The sequence below is a fragment of the Durio zibethinus genome, chromosome 3 (genome assembly GCF_047325235.1).
Source record: "Durio zibethinus cultivar Kanyao isolate XHJ-2024 chromosome 3, ASM4732523v1, whole genome shotgun sequence".
Classification (NCBI taxonomy): Eukaryota; Viridiplantae; Streptophyta; class Magnoliopsida; order Malvales; family Malvaceae; genus Durio; species Durio zibethinus.
In genome coordinates this window covers 2,758,374-2,781,204 of record NC_143164.1, presented here as the reverse complement: position 1 = coordinate 2,781,204, position 22,831 = coordinate 2,758,374, and the positions used below count along the sequence as shown (strand labels likewise).

The 22,831-nt window shown below is 33.0% G+C and overlaps 3 protein-coding genes across 4 annotated transcripts; 1 reads left to right on the top strand and 2 right to left on the bottom strand.

The window, feature by feature from the left end:
* Positions 1 to 922: 922 nt before the first annotated feature.
* On the bottom strand, positions 923 to 4,650 carry LOC111299649 (lysine histidine transporter-like 8). The gene is made up of 5 exons (XM_022895010.2): positions 4,021 to 4,650; positions 3,713 to 3,849; positions 2,738 to 3,162; positions 1,846 to 1,977; positions 923 to 1,710 (listed from the first exon to the last, which is right to left on the bottom strand). Exons 1-5 carry the CDS (start codon positions 4,395 to 4,397, stop codon positions 1,222 to 1,224), a joined length of 1,560 nt encoding a protein of 519 aa, XP_022750745.1. The 5' UTR covers positions 4,398 to 4,650; the 3' UTR covers positions 923 to 1,221.
* Positions 4,651 to 14,358: 9,708 nt separating this feature from the next.
* LOC111300502 (NADH dehydrogenase [ubiquinone] 1 beta subcomplex subunit 2-like) lies at positions 14,359 to 16,313 on the top strand. 2 transcript variants are annotated; one of them, XM_022896142.2, is made up of 4 exons: positions 14,359 to 14,600; positions 15,239 to 15,284; positions 15,391 to 15,453; positions 16,099 to 16,313. In XM_022896142.2, the coding sequence occupies exons 1-3, from the start codon at positions 14,497 to 14,499 to the stop codon at positions 15,451 to 15,453; spliced, it is 213 nt and encodes a 70-aa protein (XP_022751877.1). In that variant the 5' UTR covers positions 14,359 to 14,496; the 3' UTR covers positions 16,099 to 16,313. The 2 variants fall into 2 exon arrangements, with proteins under 2 accessions (XP_022751877.1, XP_022751871.1); XM_022896136.2 differs by having other exon boundaries at positions 14,362 to 14,600; positions 16,112 to 16,313.
* A 2,199-nt stretch (positions 16,314 to 18,512) lies between these two features.
* Positions 18,513 to 19,551, bottom strand: LOC111300491 (uncharacterized). The gene has a single exon (XM_022896126.2). It carries the CDS (start codon positions 19,130 to 19,132, stop codon positions 18,587 to 18,589), a length of 546 nt encoding a protein of 181 aa, XP_022751861.1. The 5' UTR covers positions 19,133 to 19,551; the 3' UTR covers positions 18,513 to 18,586.
* Between the last annotated feature and the right edge of the window lie 3,280 nt (positions 19,552 to 22,831).

Sequence of the window (22,831 nt, the reverse complement as noted above, 5' to 3'; positions counted from 1 at the left end):
CCCCATATAGCTCTAGTAGTGACGGAGGCTCTGAGGACCATTCCTAAAATTAAGCCAGAAATATGGACTAAATTTCTGAGGTTTCTTGATTATCACCCACAAGACAGGGATAATGCCAAGGTTATCGGTAAAGCAATCCCTCCAATCAAACCCGCCAAGCTTGGCAAGAATAGTAGTGTCACCTAAGCAAAGAATGCCAAGCATCCGAAGAAAACTAACATACCTGTGCCCAGCCATCGTGGACATGGCCTTTTCCGTTGCAGTCTTACTTTTAACTCTAAAATTCATACGAATCGGCGTTTGAATGAGGTTGATTCATGTGATTGAATAATATCATTTTAACTAACGGGATAAAAAGGTTGAGATATTGCCAACAATTTTTAAGCAGCTTAAAAGTTATACCATACCCCCATTGTAACCTTTGCTCCTATGATACCCGAAGGCTTGTCTACTTTCTTGGATTCACTTTTATTTCCTGTACTCAAATCACTTTTATTTTTAATAATTTCCTCTGCAATAGTATGTTTAGTGAAGTAATACCTATTATAAAAAAATATATGTTAATTCCTATAACAAGAATAAAGTAATAAAAAAAGAAATTAAATTAATAATAAGAAAAATACGGATATTGAAAAGGTCATATAATTAAAAATTACCAACAATAAGATTATTTTCATGAAGTTGTTCAGGTATATACATCTTCCTTTTTTTTCACAAATGGTTAGTGGCATTAACGAGAATAACCATATATATTCTGTATCATTTCCTTTGTGAAAGTAGTTTCGTAGCATTCTCTTTTTCCTTCCTTTCGTGAAGCATCAACTAATTTTATTTTCTCTACTTTGTTACCTTGTCTTTTGCTGAAGAGGATTTTGATAACCCTGTTTAAAGTCGCGGATGGTGGTAATGGATTTCTTTTCATTTGTTTTTTTTATTTCAAAGGTTTAGGTACATAATAAGAGTAAACTAAAATATCTGTTACAATTCAACTACTGATTATATTTTCAAGATTCGAATAGTTGGGATATATGAATAATACAAAATAGCCATAAATTAACTCACTGAAAGTGAAAACATATTTTGAAAACCTAATGACAAACATGAATATTTACATATATTAATCTGCATCGATATTATTTGTTAAAATAAGAAGTTCATCCAAATTGACAGAGTGAAATCTGAAATGAAGTAGGCCTATAACTTCCTAAGTAATGATCAGTTTTAGTGAGGCTTGAAAAAGCTCACTTCAATACCTGTGTCAATCACAACATAAACCCCTGCTGCTATTAGTACAACGCTAAGAACAGTGCCTGAGAGCCCCAGTCCCCAATTCAGCCACCACATTAGGCTATACTTCTTAGGCTTCTTAATTTTTAGCCACATAAAACATGGATAAGCAAAGGTCACTGGCACTGCAATTCCTCCTATCAAACCTGCTAGACTGCCCAAGAAAGGGATTGCCACTGCCACGAAAAAGCAACCGTATCCGAACATAGCTCTGAACACTGACCGGAGCCACCATGGACATGGCTTATTCTTCCTTTTGGTGTACTTCGATTCCATGTCATCGAACATCGGCATCCCATAGATTTGGAATGAGCTTATAGCATTGATTATGACAAATAAACTTGTTAATGCAAGGATAGCTTGTGAAGTGTGTCGTCCGTGGTACTGATAAATTGCCGCTAACATTCCACCATTTGCAGGTATCTGAAATTGAGGGACAGCATAAAATTGATTAAGCAGTATGTATAGTCTGTCCCAGTTACCTTAAATTTATTCTTGGTTGGTGCTGAGAAAACGAAAATAGAGCATGAATTTTAATATACGAGGCCGCATATATACCTTGTGACCGTAAGCCCAATATCCTCCAATTGCGAGGGGAAACAGGCACATTGCAATGATCGAATATGCAACTTTAACCCCTCTCCACATTGGTATCTTAGATGGTTTCTTTTCAGTGGATGGCATGGTCGCCTGTGTCCAAGGAAAGTCAAATCATCAAGGAAAGCCTTTTGGCTGATAGAGATATAAAAATAAAAGCAGCAACCTCTTGATTTTGTCAGAGAAAAAGTCCTATATTAGTAACTATTTGGCTCTCTTTCCTTTTACCAAGCATTTTTATATCTCCTTACACTGCCAACAAATGACTGAAAGTGGCAACCGTTTTCCCAATTTCTATTTCCTAATGTATATTCAAGTATTAATAAAAACGATTCTAAAATAACTAATCACCGAAAGACATTAATTCTTCGGACAAAGAGGGACCACGGCAATTTTTTACGAGGAATGTTCTGTCGAAGCACAGTAAACATAAAAGTTAAATTGAGGAAGAGTTGATGTTTGATAAGGAGTTGAATCCCACTTCACAAACAGCTCAATTTAATATCATTCATAGAAGGAAATTTAATTACTTTTTTGGATATTTATTAACTAAAAGTTTCTTCACGAGAAGGAGTTAAATTTTGTTTTGTAATTGTTAGTAGCTGAATCCAGCGTTAGTTGTCGCTTGATAAGTGGGTAACCAAGTAACAGGTCCAGAATTTAAGTCCCACGATTTTTTTCCAAGAGGCTTAGACGGACCGAACCCTTAAGCATAGTCCAATACGGGCTTGGCTGGTATGGACCCTTTGAATGAAGGGGTTTCCATAGAAATCGGTTGGTCCTCCTAGTCGTCTTCTTTTGACCGAAAGAAAAGGAGAGGAAAAATTGCAAAGGAAAAGAAACCATGGTGTACCTGTATTTCAAGCGTAAGATTGTGGCCTCTAAAAGCAAAAGCGATGATCCCCAGGGCATTTAGAACGCTGAAAATCATAGCGATGTTGTCTTCTTCTTTAATTGGGTCGTAAGACACCCCATCTAGCCTTCCCTCAGTGACAGAAATCATCCACATCATCGTACAGTAGCCAATGGCAGTGACAGCACCGACCAGAGAGACACCAGCTATGGAATTCAAGTTGGGTAGCTGGGAAAGGACGACTGCTGCACACGTAAACACTAAATACCACTCCACTGTCGTCAACGGCTTCGCAGAGCAATGCCCACAAACAATTTGAAAGAAAAGCCTCATAGTTGAACCACCGACGATGATGAGGGCAACGCATGTGCCTCCTGATAAATACATGATTGGAAACAGGGCGAAGAGCTTGCCCATTTTCTCACCTGTATAAGGGGAATGCGTCAGGATATGAAAATTTGATAATGTATATATATAGAAATAAATACAACTATAAAAACTCTTTTTGAGAATTTGATATCAACCTATTTCTTAAAGGAACTCAGATTTAGTTTTGGAGTTCTTTTTTTCACTTAAATTTCAGCTGGTTGTATAATTCTGCTTAGGTAAGTTTGGAAATGAGTTTTGAGTTTGGATGGTGATTACGCCAAGCGTGAGCTATAACACGCTCGTGTGCCCAAAAGGGAAAAAAAGGTTTTGCCACTGCTCATTTTTTTTTTTTTTATTTTGCCCTTGCCCTTTTTCCCATGTTAAACCAAAAGAACCCTAAACTAGTTTTAACACCACAGAAGTGGAGAACATGTTTAGTATTAGTAAAGAAATAAAACGTCCTCTACAAATAAGTCAACTGTTAGGGGATAAGGTCACTTTAAGGGCACGGGATGAAGTATCTTTATACTCTGTCATCACATGCGTGATATGCAACAAATTGCAGTAAAAAGTATTGGAGGAAAATGACTAAGAAGATATACTGACCAAAAGTAGCACTGAAGAGTTGGAGATATCTGCTATACCGCATCCCAGTTTCCTCGGATTCATGTAGCTTGACCAATACCCAGAGCGTGTAAAGCTGCCATATGAAAGCCACTGTCAAGCTTATTATTCCCCATGTCCTGCAGCCCAAGCACATTAAAAGAAGAAATCATTTTTAACATTAAAGCTATCGATGTCAAATATGCAGACGAAACTCTAAGTTACATGTACTCGCCACTAGTTCAGCTTCTTGATGAATGCTTATATAGCCAGTTGCGTGTTAAAATGCAATATAAGAAGAGAAAGCATACCACCCAAGAATGGTGAAGGCCACTGGAAGAACAAGGGCTTGAATTCCAATTCCGGAGCAAAGAGTGTGAAAGGCAGCATAGTAGGCATTACCATTTCTTGACTCGGTGATGGGAAGCCATGCATCATGAGGATCAAGCTTGGTGAGTTGGATAGCCTTCCTAATTGGAGTGCCCAAGGGGGTGAGGAAGTTGGGAGCTTGGGATAATTTTTGGGTTCTGTTTGCTGCACTTTCATCATGTTCTGCTGATAGCAACAGAGGGTTTCTTGACAAAGAAGGTGAATTGTACTGCATCTGCATAGGAGGGGCCTGTGCCTCAGAATCTATCCCATGCCTTGGAGGAGGAATGGCAGAACCGTCTTCAACTACTTCACTCATCTTTTTCTCTTCTAATTAAGTCTTCACCCACACAACAGATAGGCCAACGACTAATTTATAGTCGTTTCATGCAAAATAGGTTAAAAGCTCGAAAACATGTAAGAAAAGGAAAGGCCGTCACTCTTATTAACATTTATTTGTGGTAAACAAAGTTCCAGTAGACAACTTTTATTGACCGGCACTCATTTAACCGGCTGGTTTTCCAAGTTCTTTCTTTTCGAGCACCCATTTTTTTTTTAAATATTTCATGAAGGTTTTTAATGCTACTAGTTTTTTAAGCGCTTCATTTGTTGAATTTCTCTTCCTCTTGACTTGGACCAAGTTTGTTATGACCAACTAATTTATCTTTTTTATTCTTTAAAGCAGCGTATCAATTTCACTGTTCATCATTTTATATTGAGTTTATATTTGATATATTATCAATATATAAATTTTATATATTATCAATAAATCAGATAATGATAATTCATTAATAAAGTGAATCAAATAATTATTACTTATTAATGAGTAAATTTTTTTAAAAAAATTTAATTTTTATGTATTTATTTTAAAGATTGATATTTATTCATTAATAAAATATTATCATCTGATTTATTGATAGGATATAAAATTTATATACTGATAATATATTAAATATAAACTCTTTTGTGTTTATGTACACAAAGCGTAACTTTTTTCACCTCATATCTCATATTTTCTTTTCTTTTCTTTTCTTTTTTGAATTTGAGTTTTAAATCAAACTAAAATTAAATATGTTAGAATATGTATATGAATGTTATTATCAAGAGTGTCTTTAAAGATGACAATTAATTTTTTGAACAATGATTTAATTGAAAATGAAATATTGAAAATTTAAGTAAGTTTGCAATTGATGATCCAAGGATATATTTTTTATTTGAACAGATCAATGGATATATTTATCCTTTAAAATTATGAAAACTATTAATAACGAAATGAGTGTTTGCTCCAAAAGATTTGAAGGTAATAAATTACACATGAAAGGTTCTTATGAAAAAGATTGTATAAAATTGTTACTCTGTATCAGTATGTCTATTTTATTAAAATCATATCATATAATTATATTATTAAAAAAATATTTATTACATACATCTCATTCAATAATTAAATGATAAATATTTACGTTAATAAACTTGAATATGTAAGATATAATGAATGATTAAATTGTTTTAAAAATGTAAATTTTGACATGATTTGAATAGCAAAAACGTATGTTCATCTATAATAATTGTTTTATACAATATTTTATTTTATTTTATTTTATAATGTCAAAATTGATTAGAAAGTCAAAATTCTTTATTTCGCAATTTGGTAAGGCATTTCATAACCATTTAAACCAGTAATACAATTTAAAACAAAAATGAAAAGTTTGACCTAGTAAAATGTTCATCAAATATTAAAGGAGTTTCTAGATGGCAATTCTTTATTATAAAATATTATTTTTCGTTTCAATCATTTTCCTCTCCATCGGACTTTCCCACCATTTGCCTGAAGAATTTATTGCATACACTTCAGCGCGTCTAGGATTACTTGAACGTTTTCTAAATTTGGTGCCAATTTTGAAATTATGACATTATCTCTTGGAAATTTTACACACCGCATTGACTTTGTTTTGCTCTTCCTACTTTCTTCAATTTTGAAATCTTTTCTCACGTTAGGCATGCCCCGATCAAAGACTATCCAAGTAGAAGTATAGATGGTATCGGATTGGATTGAAATGAATTTTTGTTTATTTTAAATTCGATTTAATTATATATATAATATTTAAATTTAATTTGATTCGATTTTTTTAATTTTTTATATTCAAATTCGATCTGATTTGATATTATTTAAAATCATATTTGATTCAATTTTAAAATTAATAAAATATTTTTTTAATATAAAATAATATTTTTTAAATATAAATATCAAATTAAATAAATATTAATATTAAATTAATTAAAAAATAATATATATCTAATCAAGTAAAGTTAAATTTATCTAAAATCTGACTCTGACTAAATTTTATTTTATTTTTTATCACTTGACCCAACTCTGATCTAATATCTAATATATTTTTAAAAATTCAATCTTAAAAAATTAAATTAAATCAAAACTCCTTAAATACGAGTTAAACTGCTCTTCTCAAGTAAAAGGGCCCTTACGTTAACAGTTTATTGGAGAATCCGTGGCTTTCTTATATGGGTTCACTCTGATTTGCTCCCTTCATCTCGAAGCTTTGAAAAAGAGCACTGCAACTATTTCCTCTTCCCACCGGGTTGGACCAAAAAATATAATATAAGGATGCCCTTAATTAGCTAGTATTTTAGGACGAAATTTCTTTGATGTGGCCGTGCACCTATAATAATAACTAATTAAAAACTATCATAATCTTGATCTGAGCAATATATTTATTATATATGTGAGCAATATTGGTGTGTTTTATATTCATACATTATTCAGAGGTTTTTTTAGTAAGTCTATGATCAACAATTGAGACTTGAGGTGGGTTTGAAAAGGATTAAAGTCAAATCTATACCCATAAAAATCAAACTAGTTAAGTGAATTTTAAAATTGAAATTAAATATCTCGTGAATTGCAGTTCTATACCAACCCAGCCTTGGATAAAATTATATGATACTTAAATTTGGACGAAGAAGTTGCCAATGGATCTTCACAAAAAGCACACAGCTGCCAATGTGACCAAACTGGATATTGAACATTCTCAACCCACATTCAAGTTGAAATCAGTATCAGATTATCAGAAGTTCCTGAAGAAATATCTACATGCATCCAGCTTAATTAATTTGCAGTGGGGCCATGCAAATGTTATTCTTTAAAATCTTTTACCATACAATATAATGTATGTATGTAACATACTTGTAAAAAGAAGCTTTTGTTCATTCAAAAGCAAAAAAAAAAAAAAAAAAAAAAAAAGAGAGAGAGGAAGAAGAAGAGTACATTAGCTCCCACATCGTCTTCTCTATCCATCTCACCTTCCGAGAAATGTTTCTAACCGCGGCCTAACATATAGCTTCTTCATGGATTTTTTTTTTCCTGCCAAACAAGCTCTAAATCAAACACAAAAGTAACTTCTAATTGAAGTACAAAACCATCCAAGGCGAATTAATTATCAGAATTTCCACATTTTTTGGTGCTTAATTAATTTCCTCTTTTTATTAAGCATGGACACATTTATGCTAAAAGGGAGCAATTGCAAACCAAAATTTATTTTTCATGGTGGCTTGACACCAATTTAATGTTAGGCCTAAAGCAATAAACACAATAATATAGAAATAATATATCGTAATAAACTCACAGTAATAGATAATAATCAACAATGTAAAAAAAAACACATCAAGATTTACATGAAAAATTCTCTAGTATAGAGGAAAAAAATCACGGATTATAAAAAAATCTTCACTATCAAATAATAGATGTACAAAGTTCTTCTCTAACTAAAACTAAAGTTAATTAATAACTAAAGAGATAATTGAAAAAATTCATCGAATAGGTGACTCAACAAATACACCATGGATTTGTTCCTAGAGAGCTTTAGATCTGATTTTTACTATTCAAAATATAAAACTCTGAATCATAAACTTGCTTACAAAATTTTAATTCAATCGGACTAAGGATCAATTTTTGTTAAACCGACTCTCCCTTCTCCATTTTCTCTCTATTTTTTTTTTTGTTTTTCTTTTTTCTCTTGGTTTTGGTGCCACCACATTCTATTTCTCTATTACACAACCCCCTTTTTATTGTTTAAAGCTTTATATAAATAAGGTTCTCTTAGGTCAAAGACAAAAAAAAAAAACTTTAGGCATTGGCCAAAACCAATGGGGTTGGATCCCACTCTTCCTAATAATCTCCCCCTCTAGTCTCATTAGAAGGAGATTTATCATCATAGTAGTTTCATTTGAAACTTACCTTAGCCAAAGAACTCATTTCGATCAAGTTACGGTAGAGCTCAAGCTTTTTCTTAAGAAGTATATTAGTCAACATATCTGCTACATTCTTATTAGTGTAGATTTTCTTCAATAGCATCTGCTATTACTTAATCACCGAATGTAACTAGTGATATCTAACATTAATATACTTCATTTTAATATGGTACATGACGTTTTTACTCAAATCTAAAGTATTTTGGCTATTACAAAATATCACATACGCTTTCTGATTTAACCTCAATTTAAGAAGAAAATATTTCATCCAAATCATTTCTTTACCTACTTCAATTGCTACAATAGACTCAGCCTTCGTAGTTGATAAGGTAATACACTTTTATAACTTAGACTGCCAAGAAACAACTCATCCTGTAAACATGAACAAATATCATGAAGTATATTTTTTATCATCAATGTCACCTACCATATCAACATCAATAAATCATTTTATCCACTCAAGCACATTTTTTAAGCGCCCCTCAAATAACTGAAAATCTTTTTCACTACTTTTCAGTGAACTTTTCTCGAATTAAAAGAATTTGCTCACTACACCAACTGCCTGGGCAATGTCAGACTGTATTCAAACTATAAGATACATTAAAAATTGACTACAAAAGAATAAGAAATACTAGACATAGTTAGTTGTTTTTTCTTAGTCAACAGACAAGATTTCTTACTCAGATGAAAATAATTGACAAGTTGATTACTAACTAATTTAGCATGTTGTATATTGAATCTATTAAACACCCATTTAACATATTTTTCTTGTGATAATCATAATTTTTTAGCTCTCTTATCTCGGATAATGTCTATACTGAGAATCTGCTTTGCTGGACCTAAATTCTTTATGTTAAAGCTTTAGACAATTGTTTTTTCAACCTACAAACCATACCAATATCTGTTTCCAAAATCAACATATCATTAACATATAATAAGAGAATAATGAAGTTACCATAAAAAAATTTTTTGACACACACACAAGAATCCGCTACCGTTCTTTTATAGCGTGACTCATCATAAAAGAATCAAACTTTTTGTACCACTATTATGGAGCTTCTTTCAAGTCATACAAGCTTTTTTTCATTTTGTAAACTAAGTGCTCTTTTTCTTTCACTTTAAAACTCTCAAGCTCATTCATATAAATATCCTCCTGCAAGAATGCAGTTTTGACATCAAGTTACGTAAGCTAAAGATTCAAACTAACTGCTAATCCTAGTATTACTCGAATGAAACTCATTTTCATAATTGGAGAAAAGATCACATCAAAATTGATGCCTAATTTCTGAGAAAAACTTTTTATCACCAATCAAGCTTTGTACCTCACTAGTTTGTCACCATTATTTTTCAACTTGAATATCCATTTATTCTTTAACGGCTTTTTTTCTTTTCAAAGTTTAATAAGATCATATGTACTATTTTTTTATAACAACTCGACATTTTCTTTAATTATTTTTAAATGGTGCTTTCTATCCAAAGTAGTCTACACATTTTGAAAGCTCTATGGCTTTTCATCACTAGTAACTAAAATAAAATTTAAACTTAGATACCTGGTACATGGTCTGTGCTCTCTAGTAGATCTCTTAGGCTAAAACTCTATACCACCTGATGTCAAAGGTAACTCTCTCTGCTCAACACTCTCTGGTCAAAAAGACTACACACCTTGCTCAACACTCTTTGATGGCAAAAATTGCTCACCTTGTTTAACACTCTCAGGTAGAGAGGATTGCTCTCCCTAGTCAAAACTAATTGCATCTGACTTATCACTAACTATGGCTGGCTCATAATATCATCAAGTTCTATTTCTTATTCATTCACTGTCTGTGACTCTTTCCTGTGAAACCTCTGTTGGTGTTGAAACATTACACTAAACAGTAACTCCTATAGTCTTCTTATTTATTTTGAGGTCTGTTATGATTTTTTTTTATGAAAGACTACATATTTGATTCTGACTTTTTTTCTCTTCATTGAATCTCATATCCTACAACTAAATTTCTTATCACTATATCCTACAAACACATATTGTGTTACTTTACTATCAAGCTTTGACTTCTGCTTTTTCAACACATGCATGAGTGCTTTACACCAAAAAAGTTTCAAGTGAAATATAAAATATCTTTTCCTGTCCACATTCTTTCTGAAGTGTCAAAGTCGAAAGGAACTGATGGTGATCTGTTAAGCAAATAGCAAGCTGTGTTGACTGCTTCATCCCAGAATGGCTTTGATAATTTTACCATCCTCAACATACATCTGATTTTTTTCACAATTATGTGGTTCATCCTTTCAGCTATACATCATTATGCTATGGTGTTCTAAGTTCTATCATTTCATGCATGATCCCATACTTTGAACAGTATTTTTTAAAGTTTTTATATGTGTATTCTTCATTATTATCAGTCTGAATATACTTTAAGGGCAGCCCTATTATCCTTTCCATCATGGCATAAAATTTTTGAAAATACTGCAATACCTGACTTTTATTTTTTAACATATACACCCAAATCTACGTGAAAGATCATCAATAAAAGTAATAAAATACCTGCTATCAATCAATAACTCAACCTCAATAAGACCACATATGTTAGAATGAATCAATTTCAATTTATTTTCTTTTTGTTGAGAACTCTTAAGAAAATAAACTCTATGATGCTTGCCAAACAAACAATGATCACATGAATCGAGAGACATACCTTTGATCAATGGAATGAGGGATTGCCTTGCCCACACTTATAATCCCTTCTCACTCATGTGTGCTAGCTTTTTGTGCCACAAGTTTGCTGAAGCATCATTTTCAATGACATTTATCTGGTTGTCATTTAATTGCATCTATGTTTTATATATTGTGTAGCATAATTTTTCTCCTGTAACTACTATAAATCTTTTGAGAAGTTTTCACTGTTTATTTTTTTGTCGACTATCATATCTTTTCTCATCAAGGATATTAATAACAAGCAAGTCAATTCTCATATCTGAAATGTATCTAACATTTCTCAAAGTTAACATGCAGCCCGTACTAATTTGTACAATACTATCATAAATCTCAACAATCTGTGACACACTTTTATTTTTTATCTTGGTATAACTAAAGTCTTTTACTTTGTAAGTTATAAACAATTACTTCTTAAGAACACAATGATATGTTGCTCCTGTGTCAACTATCCACTTAATGCTAAGATCACCAACATAATTACAATCACCATGTGTACAAGTCAAAGTAACTGAATCACTATTTGAATTTACTGCTACAACATTGTCAACATCTAAACTTTTACCTTTTTTATTTTTTCGCTCTTGCTTCAAGATTTTGCGGTATCGCTTTATATGACTTGCTTTACCATAATGAAAGTATTTCACTTTATCTCTGGACTTAAATCTATGTTTAGACTTACTACGACCTTTTGAGTTCTAACCTCTATCAATGTTTATACCCTTATTCTTTATGACCAAAGTTTGATTCCTAGGGTCTAAATCTTTTCGCTTTGCTTTTTCATTAAGCATATTATCTTTTACCATCTCCAATGTCACATTATAATCAGGAGCTGAATTAAGAACAGTCACAACTAGAGTTTTTCAACTGTCTGACAATGAACCCAAAAAAAATAACACATTTATTTTATCATCCATTTTAAGCTCTATAGTAGTCATCCAATTAAATATATCTTGAAAATCACTAACGTACTCTGTAATCAATCGTCCATCATTGTACTATAAAGTTACAAGCTTTTTAACAAGTATAACTTTATTTATACATGTTTTTCTCTTATACAATGTTACCAATTTTTTTCAAACAATGTAAGCATCTGTCTCCTGCATTACATAATGAAACACACTGATATCAACCTATTTTTTAATTGGAACCAACGTTGTTTTGCCTAACTTCTTGTAATTTTCATATTTCTTATCTACTGATTTCACTGAATCACTCAATACTAGCTCATACAAATCTTTGCAATATAAATGATCTTTCATTATAAGCTTTCAAATTGAATAATTTGATGCTGTCAATTTTATCATGAAATCTGTATCACACTTCATGATCTCAAATAAAATTTACTTCTGTCTTTGGTTGTTTTTGTATCGATATCTTAAAATAACCTTTATTTTGATACCACTTGTTAGGCATGAAGCAATAAACATAATAATGCAAAAGTAATATGTTACAATAAATCTACAGTAATAGACAACAATCAACAACGCATAAAAAATAAAGTACCTTAAGATTTATGTGAAAAATCCTGCAGTGTAAAAGAAAAAAAAATCACAAACCACCAAAAAAATCTCCACTATCAAATATTGGATATACAAAATTCTTTTCTAGCTAAAAATAAAGCTAATCAACAGCTAAAAAGATAATTGAAGAAATGTCACCAAATAGGTGACTCAATAAATACATTATAAATTTGTTCCTAGAGAGCTTCAAACTCAATCTTCACCATTCAGAATGTAAAACTCTAAATCATTAATCTGCTGACAAAATTTTAACTCAATCGAACTACAGATCGACTTTTATTAAATCAACTCTTCCTTTTTCTTTTTCTCTCTATTATTTTTGGCTTTGCTTCTTTCACTTAGTTTATGTTTCTCTATTACACAGCCCCTTTTTATTGTTTAAGGCTTTATATAAGTAGGCTTCTTTTATGTCAATGACAAAAAAAAAAAACTTTAAGCCTTTTAATTGGTCAAAACTAATGAGGTTGGATCCCATTCTTCGTAACACTTAACTGTTCATAAGCAATTATGGAATATTGATGCAAGGCAAACAATGCCTTCTTCATCCTTACATAGACACGGCTTTGAACCAAAGAGATGACATGCTCCAATACCCCTGTGTAGCATGGAAAAGTAATTGGGCCATCTTGGCAATCCGAACTCATCCTCTGACAATCTAAATTTCTAAAGAGCTCTCTGAAAACATTGGTATAGAGATATGCAAAGGTACAACGAAAAGTCTCTCATCCAAAGAGTAGACAACAAAATGGCCTGCCCTTGCTAAATTGCGGTTTATCCTGGGGAGTGATAAAGTTCTTCTTCCAATGTTAGCCATCGTTTTCCACTTCCTTGCAAGGGCGATAGAGTTTCTCCATGCTGATCATTGGAATAAGCAATTTAAGCAAACCGCAGCACTGACAGTTAAAAGAATAATGGTCAGTTTTTTTTGGTTTTGTAAACAGAAACTGATAAGAACAACACTGCCACAGAACTATAATCTATATATATATATATATATATATATATATATATATATATATATATATTTGCTTCTTTTGCAGAAAGCAATCGAAGTTAGAGTTTCAACAAAAACCATGTGCTGATTGGATAGAAGAGATGGATTTGGACGTGGATTTGTTTTGGATTTTGCTGAGCATGTTGTGAGGGTCCTAACAATCCACATGGATTTCACATAATTGCGATTCAAGATATAAAAGGGCGCAGCGTCCAGGCTGCATGGAGTTCACTTTTAATATGCATCTGAAAAATAATTAAATTTGAACTTTCAAAAACTATTATAATATGTATTTCGGCTTAATAATTTAATTTTTAACAACTTGAACTACTAACTGTAAAATATTATTTTTCACATTTGTAAGGATAATATAACTCTCTTGAAGCACCATCAATAACAGAAACCCAATCCATTCGTAACAATCTGGCCACTTAATGCTGTGAGGCCCAACCAGCCGAATGCCTTGGAAAAAAAGGTATATACAAAGGAACTAATCCGAACTTCGAAGCTAGGCCCTTGCATTAAATTGAAAGTCATAGCTTCTAAAGCAATGGTTAATATATTTACAAAATTGATTTTTCATCTTATAGTCCGTAAACATTTGTTTCTCAACTCCAGCCGATTGCATAAAATTTTTAATTTTATTTCCTTTAAATTTTTTTGGGCTTGCGTTTCAATAATTCGTTTTGTGGAATCCGTGAGAATAAGGACCCAAAAGCCCAATATCAAAACTAGTTCAGGATCCAACCCAGAACATAGAACAGTCGGGCCCTTAGTTGTGCTTGATGATCAATTTCTCATCCGACAATTGGGAATCAAAGCAACCGGCAATCAAGTCATCAACTTCACAGTCGAGTCGAGCCAGAAGAAATTCAGCATCGAACATTTGGACCATTTCTGGTGATTTAGGGTTTAGTGACAGAGAGAAAGAGAGATGGGAGGAGGCCATGAAAGGAGCACAACTTATAAAGGTGTAACTTTGCATCACCCAAAGAGATGGCATGTAGTCACCGGCAAGGGCTTGTGCGCTATCATGTGGTAATCTTTTTTTTTTCCCTTTTCTTCTTTACTTTGAATTAATCTGAATCTTGATTTTTTATCTTACGTATCAATATTCAATATTCTCTTTAAAGTGCCTAATTGTATAAAACACGCTTAATTATAATCCCGATCCGCGAGGTTTGCTTTATTTGATTTAGTTTATTAAATGATGCTGTTAAGCTAAGTCATTGAGGAAATTGGGTGCAATTTCAATTAGCACAGTTGAATAAGAAGTCATGGATATGCCTTGAAATTGGAAAGTTAATTTCTTGAGTACTGGGGGTTTTAGCTGAAAAATATAGTACAGTAAGGCCTTGAATTTGGACGAAATTAATTGGATTCTCAGAGTTTTCATTTTTTTGCTTGCATATTCTCAGAGGGTTTTATGTCTTAGGTTTCACTTGTCTGCCTGGTTAGGATGGAAATTTTTTAATTAAGGATTATGTATATTTTCGGTTGTGTTTTTGCTCCGAGTTTATCTTTTCTGTATTATACTTCTGATCAATAGATAATAACTAGAGAAGTTTCTTCCAAACATTGATAAAGATGATGCGGAAATGCTGGTGGATATTATGCTGAATTTTCTATATTATATTTCTGATGAATAGAATATAATTCAAAATTTGATGTTTCAGGTTTTGGGTGTTGTACAGAGCTAAACAAGATGGTCCTGTAGTATTGGTAAGAAGTAGTACCTCTGTTCAACTTTCTTCATGATCAGCGTTCAGCCCTTATTTGCAGTAACTTCCTTTCATGCTTGGGCTGAATTTTTTCATGTGTCTCTTAGGGTTGGCGACACCCTTGGGAGGGCCATGATGAACATTCTCACGACCATGGAGACAAACATTAGGTACTGTTTTTCTTTTCGTGTGATTGCTTAACCTGACTTGTTTGGCTTCCTTTTTTTTTTTGTTATAATCATGCATTTATGAGTGGTTAATCAAACACAAGTAGAAGGGGGCCATTTATTCTTGATGATAGAAAACTTTATTTTTGTTTTTTCTGTAATAGGAGATTGTTATAGAAAACTTGTTTTTTGTTCTTCTGTACTAGGAGTTTATTATGAAATCCAATGGGTCGTTGCATTAAGATATATGACTATCAATTTTGTGATTTAAGTCCATATAACTTGAAGGCATTATGGTCTCTTATACTGGGCATGTAATTGATGGCATTTGCATATTTATGCATAAGGATCATCATTAAAACAAGAATAGAGAAGCGACAAACAGAGGACTTGCATAGGCATTATTAGATATTTAGTTAGTCCTTAATTTTTTATGTTTGCCTATTCTGTCACATAGTTAGGAGGTCTTATGATGTTAATGTTCATTTGATTTGCTGGCTAATTGTCATACTTTTGCCCCCATATCATGTGTTTGTTGCCAATTAAGATGTGCATACAGCTCGTTGCAGTACTCTTCTTAACCTCTTGTTTAGATAATATTTACATTCGTATTGTAAGAATGCAGTATGACATGAAAGGAACTAACAGTGTTTGGCTGCAGCCTGAAGAAGATTATCTGATTAGGCGTTGCTGGTGCAGAAGCTGGTTTGAATGTCTTCTGTTAATTTCTTCTGTTTCAATAAAGTGATTGTGAAAAGGGATTGTAGCATAATGAGATGAAAAATGAGACTCCATTTTGACATTATGGTTTTTTTTCTTTGTAAGCATGGATTTTCTTGATCGATGAATGTGTTTTTTGTGTACCTCTTTATTCAGCTGAATGTAGATTTAGGCTTAGTTGAAGTATTCATGATATTAACCTATCCTCCTAAATTACTGTGCCTTAACACAACAGCTGGAACCTCTTCTAACCCTCCTTCCCAACTCATATCTCCTTCGCTCCAAACATTTTTCCTACACTCTTACAACAAATGGCACAGAGCAATATTCTCCACTTACCAGATGGTAACCTTATCATCACCGATCAACTGCTATGGATCTCAATATTGAAGCTAACCAGGCATTATGTCTCAGTATGTAGGTCTGACTGTGATTTGATGTACTCATTATCTAGAAAGCAAGTTACTTGTCCGCTCAGACGATGGCTTGTCAATTATGGATATTGTTGTTTAAACACATTCTGTTACCTAGAATGAACTTGCAGACGGCACTCATATGTTAACGCTTACTTGATCCAGCTCAAAGTGTGACGAGACTTAACCTCTCTTTGATGGGTTACGTGAGAACGCCAATTTTGGTGACTAATGTAACATCAAAATGGAGCTGATCTTGATCGAGTCTTGATAAATTAAAGATTCAGATTTGAAAGTTATGGGAGTTAAATTAAAGATTTTGAGCCACCAAACTACGAAGGATACACATAACAATTCTAATTTAAACTGCCTATATTTGATACTAAGTTCCGTAAAAAAGTTAGTCAAATTTTTTATTCATTCCCGTAAAAAGGTAGATCACCCGACCTTACCTATTGATTGTTCTAAAGAATTGAGATTAAACAATTGGATTCTTCAATAGTTGTCATTGCCCGACTGTCTCAACTTAATTCAAGCAGCAGGTCTTACGCTGGTTTGTTCAAAGAACACTCTACAAACGGAAAATGTTAAACTTGGATTCCATATAACGAGATCCATATCGCCTTGTAATGCTCGTTTTGGGGAAACAGGACTGAACCTCTTACGTTTTTTTTTTTTTTTTTCCTCATCCTTCCTTTATGGTCAGCACGAGTTGTTTGATAGTGGTCTCATCGACGCTGTCATCACATAATTGTTTTGTTGGGCACCCAACGGGGCCTTCTCCACACCATATTCTAAGCAACTATGTTGGATGCTTTGGCTGCTATATCGCTAGCTAGACATGTGCCATCAATTATCGATTTATACAATGTCAATCAAACATCGTTACGTGCAAACTTAATTTGTCTTGTTGTTTAAGATAGTCGCATGCTTTAATCACTGCTGGAAGCGCAGAAGGAGATTTCTGAAATGAGAGAATCTAGCTGTTAGAAATTTTATTGTGAGTTCAACATTACGCAATTGAGAAGAAAAGTTTATTGTCCAACTAGACAGTCAGCATTCACATGGCAATGAAAAAAAAAAAAAAAGAAACAAAGAATATCAGAAAATTGAAAAAAAGAAAAAAAAGAGACGTGCAGCTGGATATTTTATGTTCTCCCATTTCTTTAAAGTTTTATCGATTGATTAATGAACATTATGCTATTTTACAAATTGCATGCGTCAGAGAAATGGAAAGAAATTACATTTTAAAATTCTGAGACCCTAAATTCAAGTTTTATTGTCTAGTTATATTTTAATTTGTTATTGAATTATTTAATGATTATAACTTTGTTAAGAAGTAATAAAATTGATTATATGAATATAATTCTTGATTATAATTGTATCCTCTATATCTTTTCTTTTGTAATGGTACCATTCAAAGTTAAAAGTAAGCTCTTAATATTTGACTTAACTATACAAATTAAGTTATAAACTTCAGCAATGCTTGTGATTGGTTTCCTGTTGTGCTTAATTCAGAAGGGCCTGCGATGGTTAACAGTTTTATTATCCAACTTAATATTCGAACAGAAATTATATTTTGGTCATATTTAACGGCTTCGTAATCTAAATATTAAACAGATAGATATACATTGAACACTAAATTAAATTGGATTTTGAATATTAATTAACATGATAAGATTTTGACAAATTGATATTTAACTTTTTGAAAATGTGATTATAACAGAAATTTAATCTAGATAGTTTTCTTTTAGCTTAGATTTCCAATTAATATAGAAGTCCTGCTAAATAGATAACGATCAAACTGAAAAAAAAAAATGAAATTTGCAATTAATTAAGAATCAAAGAATACAAAAACTGTTGGTTATTCAATAACTAAACCTGGCTATATATCTACCAAGCTTTAGGATGACAACTGAGTGAGCAAACCGTAAAAACAATGATTGCCAACCTTGGGTCAATTGCCACGGGAAAAGAATAGTTATTTAAGGGTATAGTCTTAATTAGTTCGTAAGTATGTTGAGACGTAGAACTCTAGTCTGGATCAAACGTCTAAACATGCACTCTACCTCGGCTTCAAGATCATCAATCGTTATTTCCACTGCCTCCAATCTTTTATTCGCGCTTTGAATTGCCATGTCATCGCTTATATCATAAAAGCTCTGGCAACTCGATCGCATGAACTTTGATGCGAAACACCCTTTAGCTGATTTCCTATCCAACCAGGGAATAGAAATGAGGGACAGTAGCGATTCCACCACAGATATAGCTGTCACTCTCACTTCTCTTAGCACCTCGACAACCTTCAACAGATTATCGTCAATAGGTGATATGTCAGAAGTGATAGACATGTTTCTCATCCCTTTTAGCAAGTGCAAACACTTGAGGGTCTCTTTCTTTAGTTGCTTTGCATATCGGTTGTAAACTTCAATTTTGGTTCCAATATCGGCCTCATCGGTGCTTACTCTGCGCAAAGTGAATTGCAGGTCTTGTTCATGTTCCTTGACAAGCAAAAGAACATCTCTGGAAATGCCACAATCATCCAACATTCTCAGTGATGATTCTTAGACTTGATGAACCCATTTTTCTTGCCCCTGGAGAACAAGCGCCCGCTTGATTATTGGTGAGTGAAGGAGGTCATTAGCGGAATTATGTAAGTCTCGAAGAGCATTGAAATTCAGGTTTGCCATCGTCGAAGACAAAGAAATAAACAAGAACCAATGGAGTCTCTCTGAGTAGAATTTGAGTACGTGGGGATTCAGGCTGATGGGGCCATGGAGGCCAATAAAGTCTTGACCATGGCTTTATATTGATTCTATAAAAAACCAACTTATCCTAAATTTGATCTCAGATCTCGAGGAAAAGGACTATAAAGTATCCATCGGAGTACGGATATGGGACAAATGATGACAGCTAATTAGGGGCCAAATGTGTCTGCAGGAACTTTTCACATGAGATAGAGAAAAGTAAGGCATCTCAAAGTTGTTAAGATAATGTTGTTGGATGTTGGTGACATCGACTGATAGCCTGATATATTAGAAAAGAAAGCATGCAGGATGCTAGCTTGCGTTCAATTCTAAAAAGGCATGCAGAGACAAATGGGATTAAACAAGTATTAATATAGTACTAGTGTTTTTGTATGTTTTCTCTTAATTTCTGGCAAGAACCTGCGCATTGTTCTGTTTTCTCTCAACACAACACAATCTGAATTAAGATTCACAGTCCCGGTGAGGAACTTCCAAGAAATTTTTGTGAAGGTTCCTATACTTCAGTACTCAAGAGAATGTAATATTAATTTAGTAGGAAGAAATGAAGTGGATTATAGTTTACTAACAATATTTCATGATTGGGACTGATCCTATCTAATTAAGCCCATTGTTGCTGCCATGCATCAAGATGACATTCCAAAGGCTAAGATGGCAAATATGAAAACTCACTGCAATTCTATAGCTAGGTTTTCTGAATTACCGTTATGCTTTGCAGATTGCTTAGCGGTTAACTCAAGCTTATCTAATAATTGCTATACTTCAAAAAAAAAAAAAAGAACAAATCGAGTTCGATTTGGGTTTCTAAACATGCCCAAATTTTATAAATAGAATCAATATAAAAATAGTAAAAACGTATAAAGATACTCCTTATATACTAGTAGTTATATATATTATTAAGCATAGAAATTTATAAAGATATAATTAATGTTTAAATAAAGAGAAATTATTCCAGCCGAGCTCGATCGGATTTGGAAATTTTTGTCTCAACCGGGCTTAAAATTTAATTGAGCCCACGCTGAGTATCAGATAGAGAGCTAGTGCTGTCAAAGCCCCATCCACATGTTCCTCGAGTTAGGAGAAATGAGTGGGCTCCCCTGCTATTGTGAGTTGACGTTATGCACAAGTACTTAAGCTGTGCACAATTTTCTTTTGGGCCAAGTGACCTTCTAATTAAGTTAATCACTAATTGTTACCCCCAGCCCATATGTTATATACATGCATTTAATTTTATCAAAAAAAAAAAAAAAATCGGTATCACTGTTTCTTCTGCAGTAAATTAATATAATCATTGATAAATCAGGTGAAAAGTAAATTATTGATGAGAAAGGGGACAGCATGCATGCAGTACTTCAACAGTTTCAGATTTCGACATAATGCTGTAGATCATGAAAACCGGTTTCATGTGTCGGCAGTTTAATTATGGTTTTAAAGTGTTTGATGGCAATTTAAATAAACTCTGCTGTTAGTAGGTCTTTAACTCTTACTAATCTGAATCATTCATTTTAATTATGGTTTTAAAGTGTTGCACGCCTGTGTGTAGTGGCTTTCAGTATTGACCCAGCTATGCACTTCCGCTAAAAATTTGTTCAAGATTAAGCAAATGACTAGTAGTACTCCTTTATTAATTCGTGATGACGATTTTTGGTTTTGCTTTAAGCTATATAACCACTGATATATGCAGGCAGATAACTTGGCTCTACCACAGTATTTTCTGATTTCTTCCTGAATACTGATGTTAAATTTCTCATCTCAGCTCTATGAGAAATATAAATATATGCTCGATTTGCACAAGAAAACAAGGAATAAACAGAAAAGAAAAAGAAAGCTTAATTACAAGGGTTACAAAGCATAAATATAAGGTTATAATATCATTAAAATACCCGAATATTTTTGTCATTCTGACTTTTTTGGGTCATTTCAGCTCAAGGAAAGGTGGGAATGCATCTTTTCAGTACTGTTTTCTTTCCTGTAGGCCAGAACCGGAGGAGAATGTTAACCTATTTGCCAAGTACACATTATCCTTATAACAATGTTTTAGTTGCAAACTTTAAATTCCCTTCCAGAACTCGAAAGCTTCCTCCAGGAAGTCCAATTCTTGGCTACTTTTTTTAACTTCCAAGAAGGTTAAATATCAAATAAAAAATCAATTTAGACAAAATTTTACATGTTGGTCGGTCTAAATTAAAATACTGTAAAAACTTAAAAGAGTATAGGCGCCCGCACTAGAGCGTTGCCTGCGCTGCTGTAATCAAGCCAGCCTGTATCCACCTTTGCCTATGACTTGTCACTTGTTTAGAGCCATCTTTACCGACCAAAAAGCTTAATATAACAACTTTTCAGCGACTACAACCTTTGAGGAAGATCAGAGTGAGAAAGGCAAGATGGCCTGGGGACCTGGAAAAAGTTTTAAAAAAATTCTACTTCAACTATTTTGATGAAAAAAAAAAATCTACTACTTTACTTTATTCGGTTGTAATGCAACCGGGAATCAATAGGGTTCAAGTAAAGGTCGTTTTCCTGTCAAGAAATTCTCGGAAATGTCGTAAACGTGAAAAAAAAAAAAACAGAGCTAGGTGTCCAACGAATGAAGACGTAAGATTTGAGAATTGATCCTAATTATTAACGGCCTAACACCTTCAAAAAGATAACATGACATATCAAATTTTTTTTCATGAAGTCATCTTGTGATTTAAAAGCTTGAAGATCAGTGTCTGTTAGAAAACCAAAAACCTTAGTCATGAGAGAATTTGTAACTTGCTTACAATTACTTGACGCGAAGAGTTAAAGATATAGGTAAGATGTGAGTTATTTGGAAAGAATTAAGAAAGAAAATTGTTGACAAATTCTGAAAACTAAGCTAGGGGAGAAGAATAATTAATTACTGTAATCTTTTTCTGTCCTTTTGACCCTTTGAACGAAGCGGTGGTTAACCATGGAAATTTAAGGAATTAATATTCCTTAAATCTGAATGTGTTGGTTGTTAGGGTGGAGCCCTGGTGATGCTGAAGCTGTGGAAGGAAGAAAATGGAACGGTGGGTCCAAGCCACGATTGACTGAGTGGCTCCAAAAGTTGAAAATCATGTTAAGGATAAGACTTCTCATCAGACCTTTTTCTGTTTAATTCTTCGAACTATAAATTCAACTGGAGAAACTTTTTATTTTTTGGTTGAATTAAGAAAATGACAACTACGCTACTTTTTTCTTATAAAAATTAATTCTCCCATGTGGATTAATACTGCTTCGCTTTGAAATTTTTTTGGATTCTTATTCATATTTGTCGGTTAAGATAATTAAATTAATTAAGGCATTAATTATTTTTCATTCCCATAAAGGAACAAAAATTCGATTTAATTTGTCAAAAGCAATTAAGCAGCCAGTTTAATTGATACTGGTTTCAAATAATTATGCAGGAAGGAAATCAAACAATAGCTCCTAGGGCTAGCTATACAAAAAAGAATTTGTCGGTTGTAAAGTTGCGCA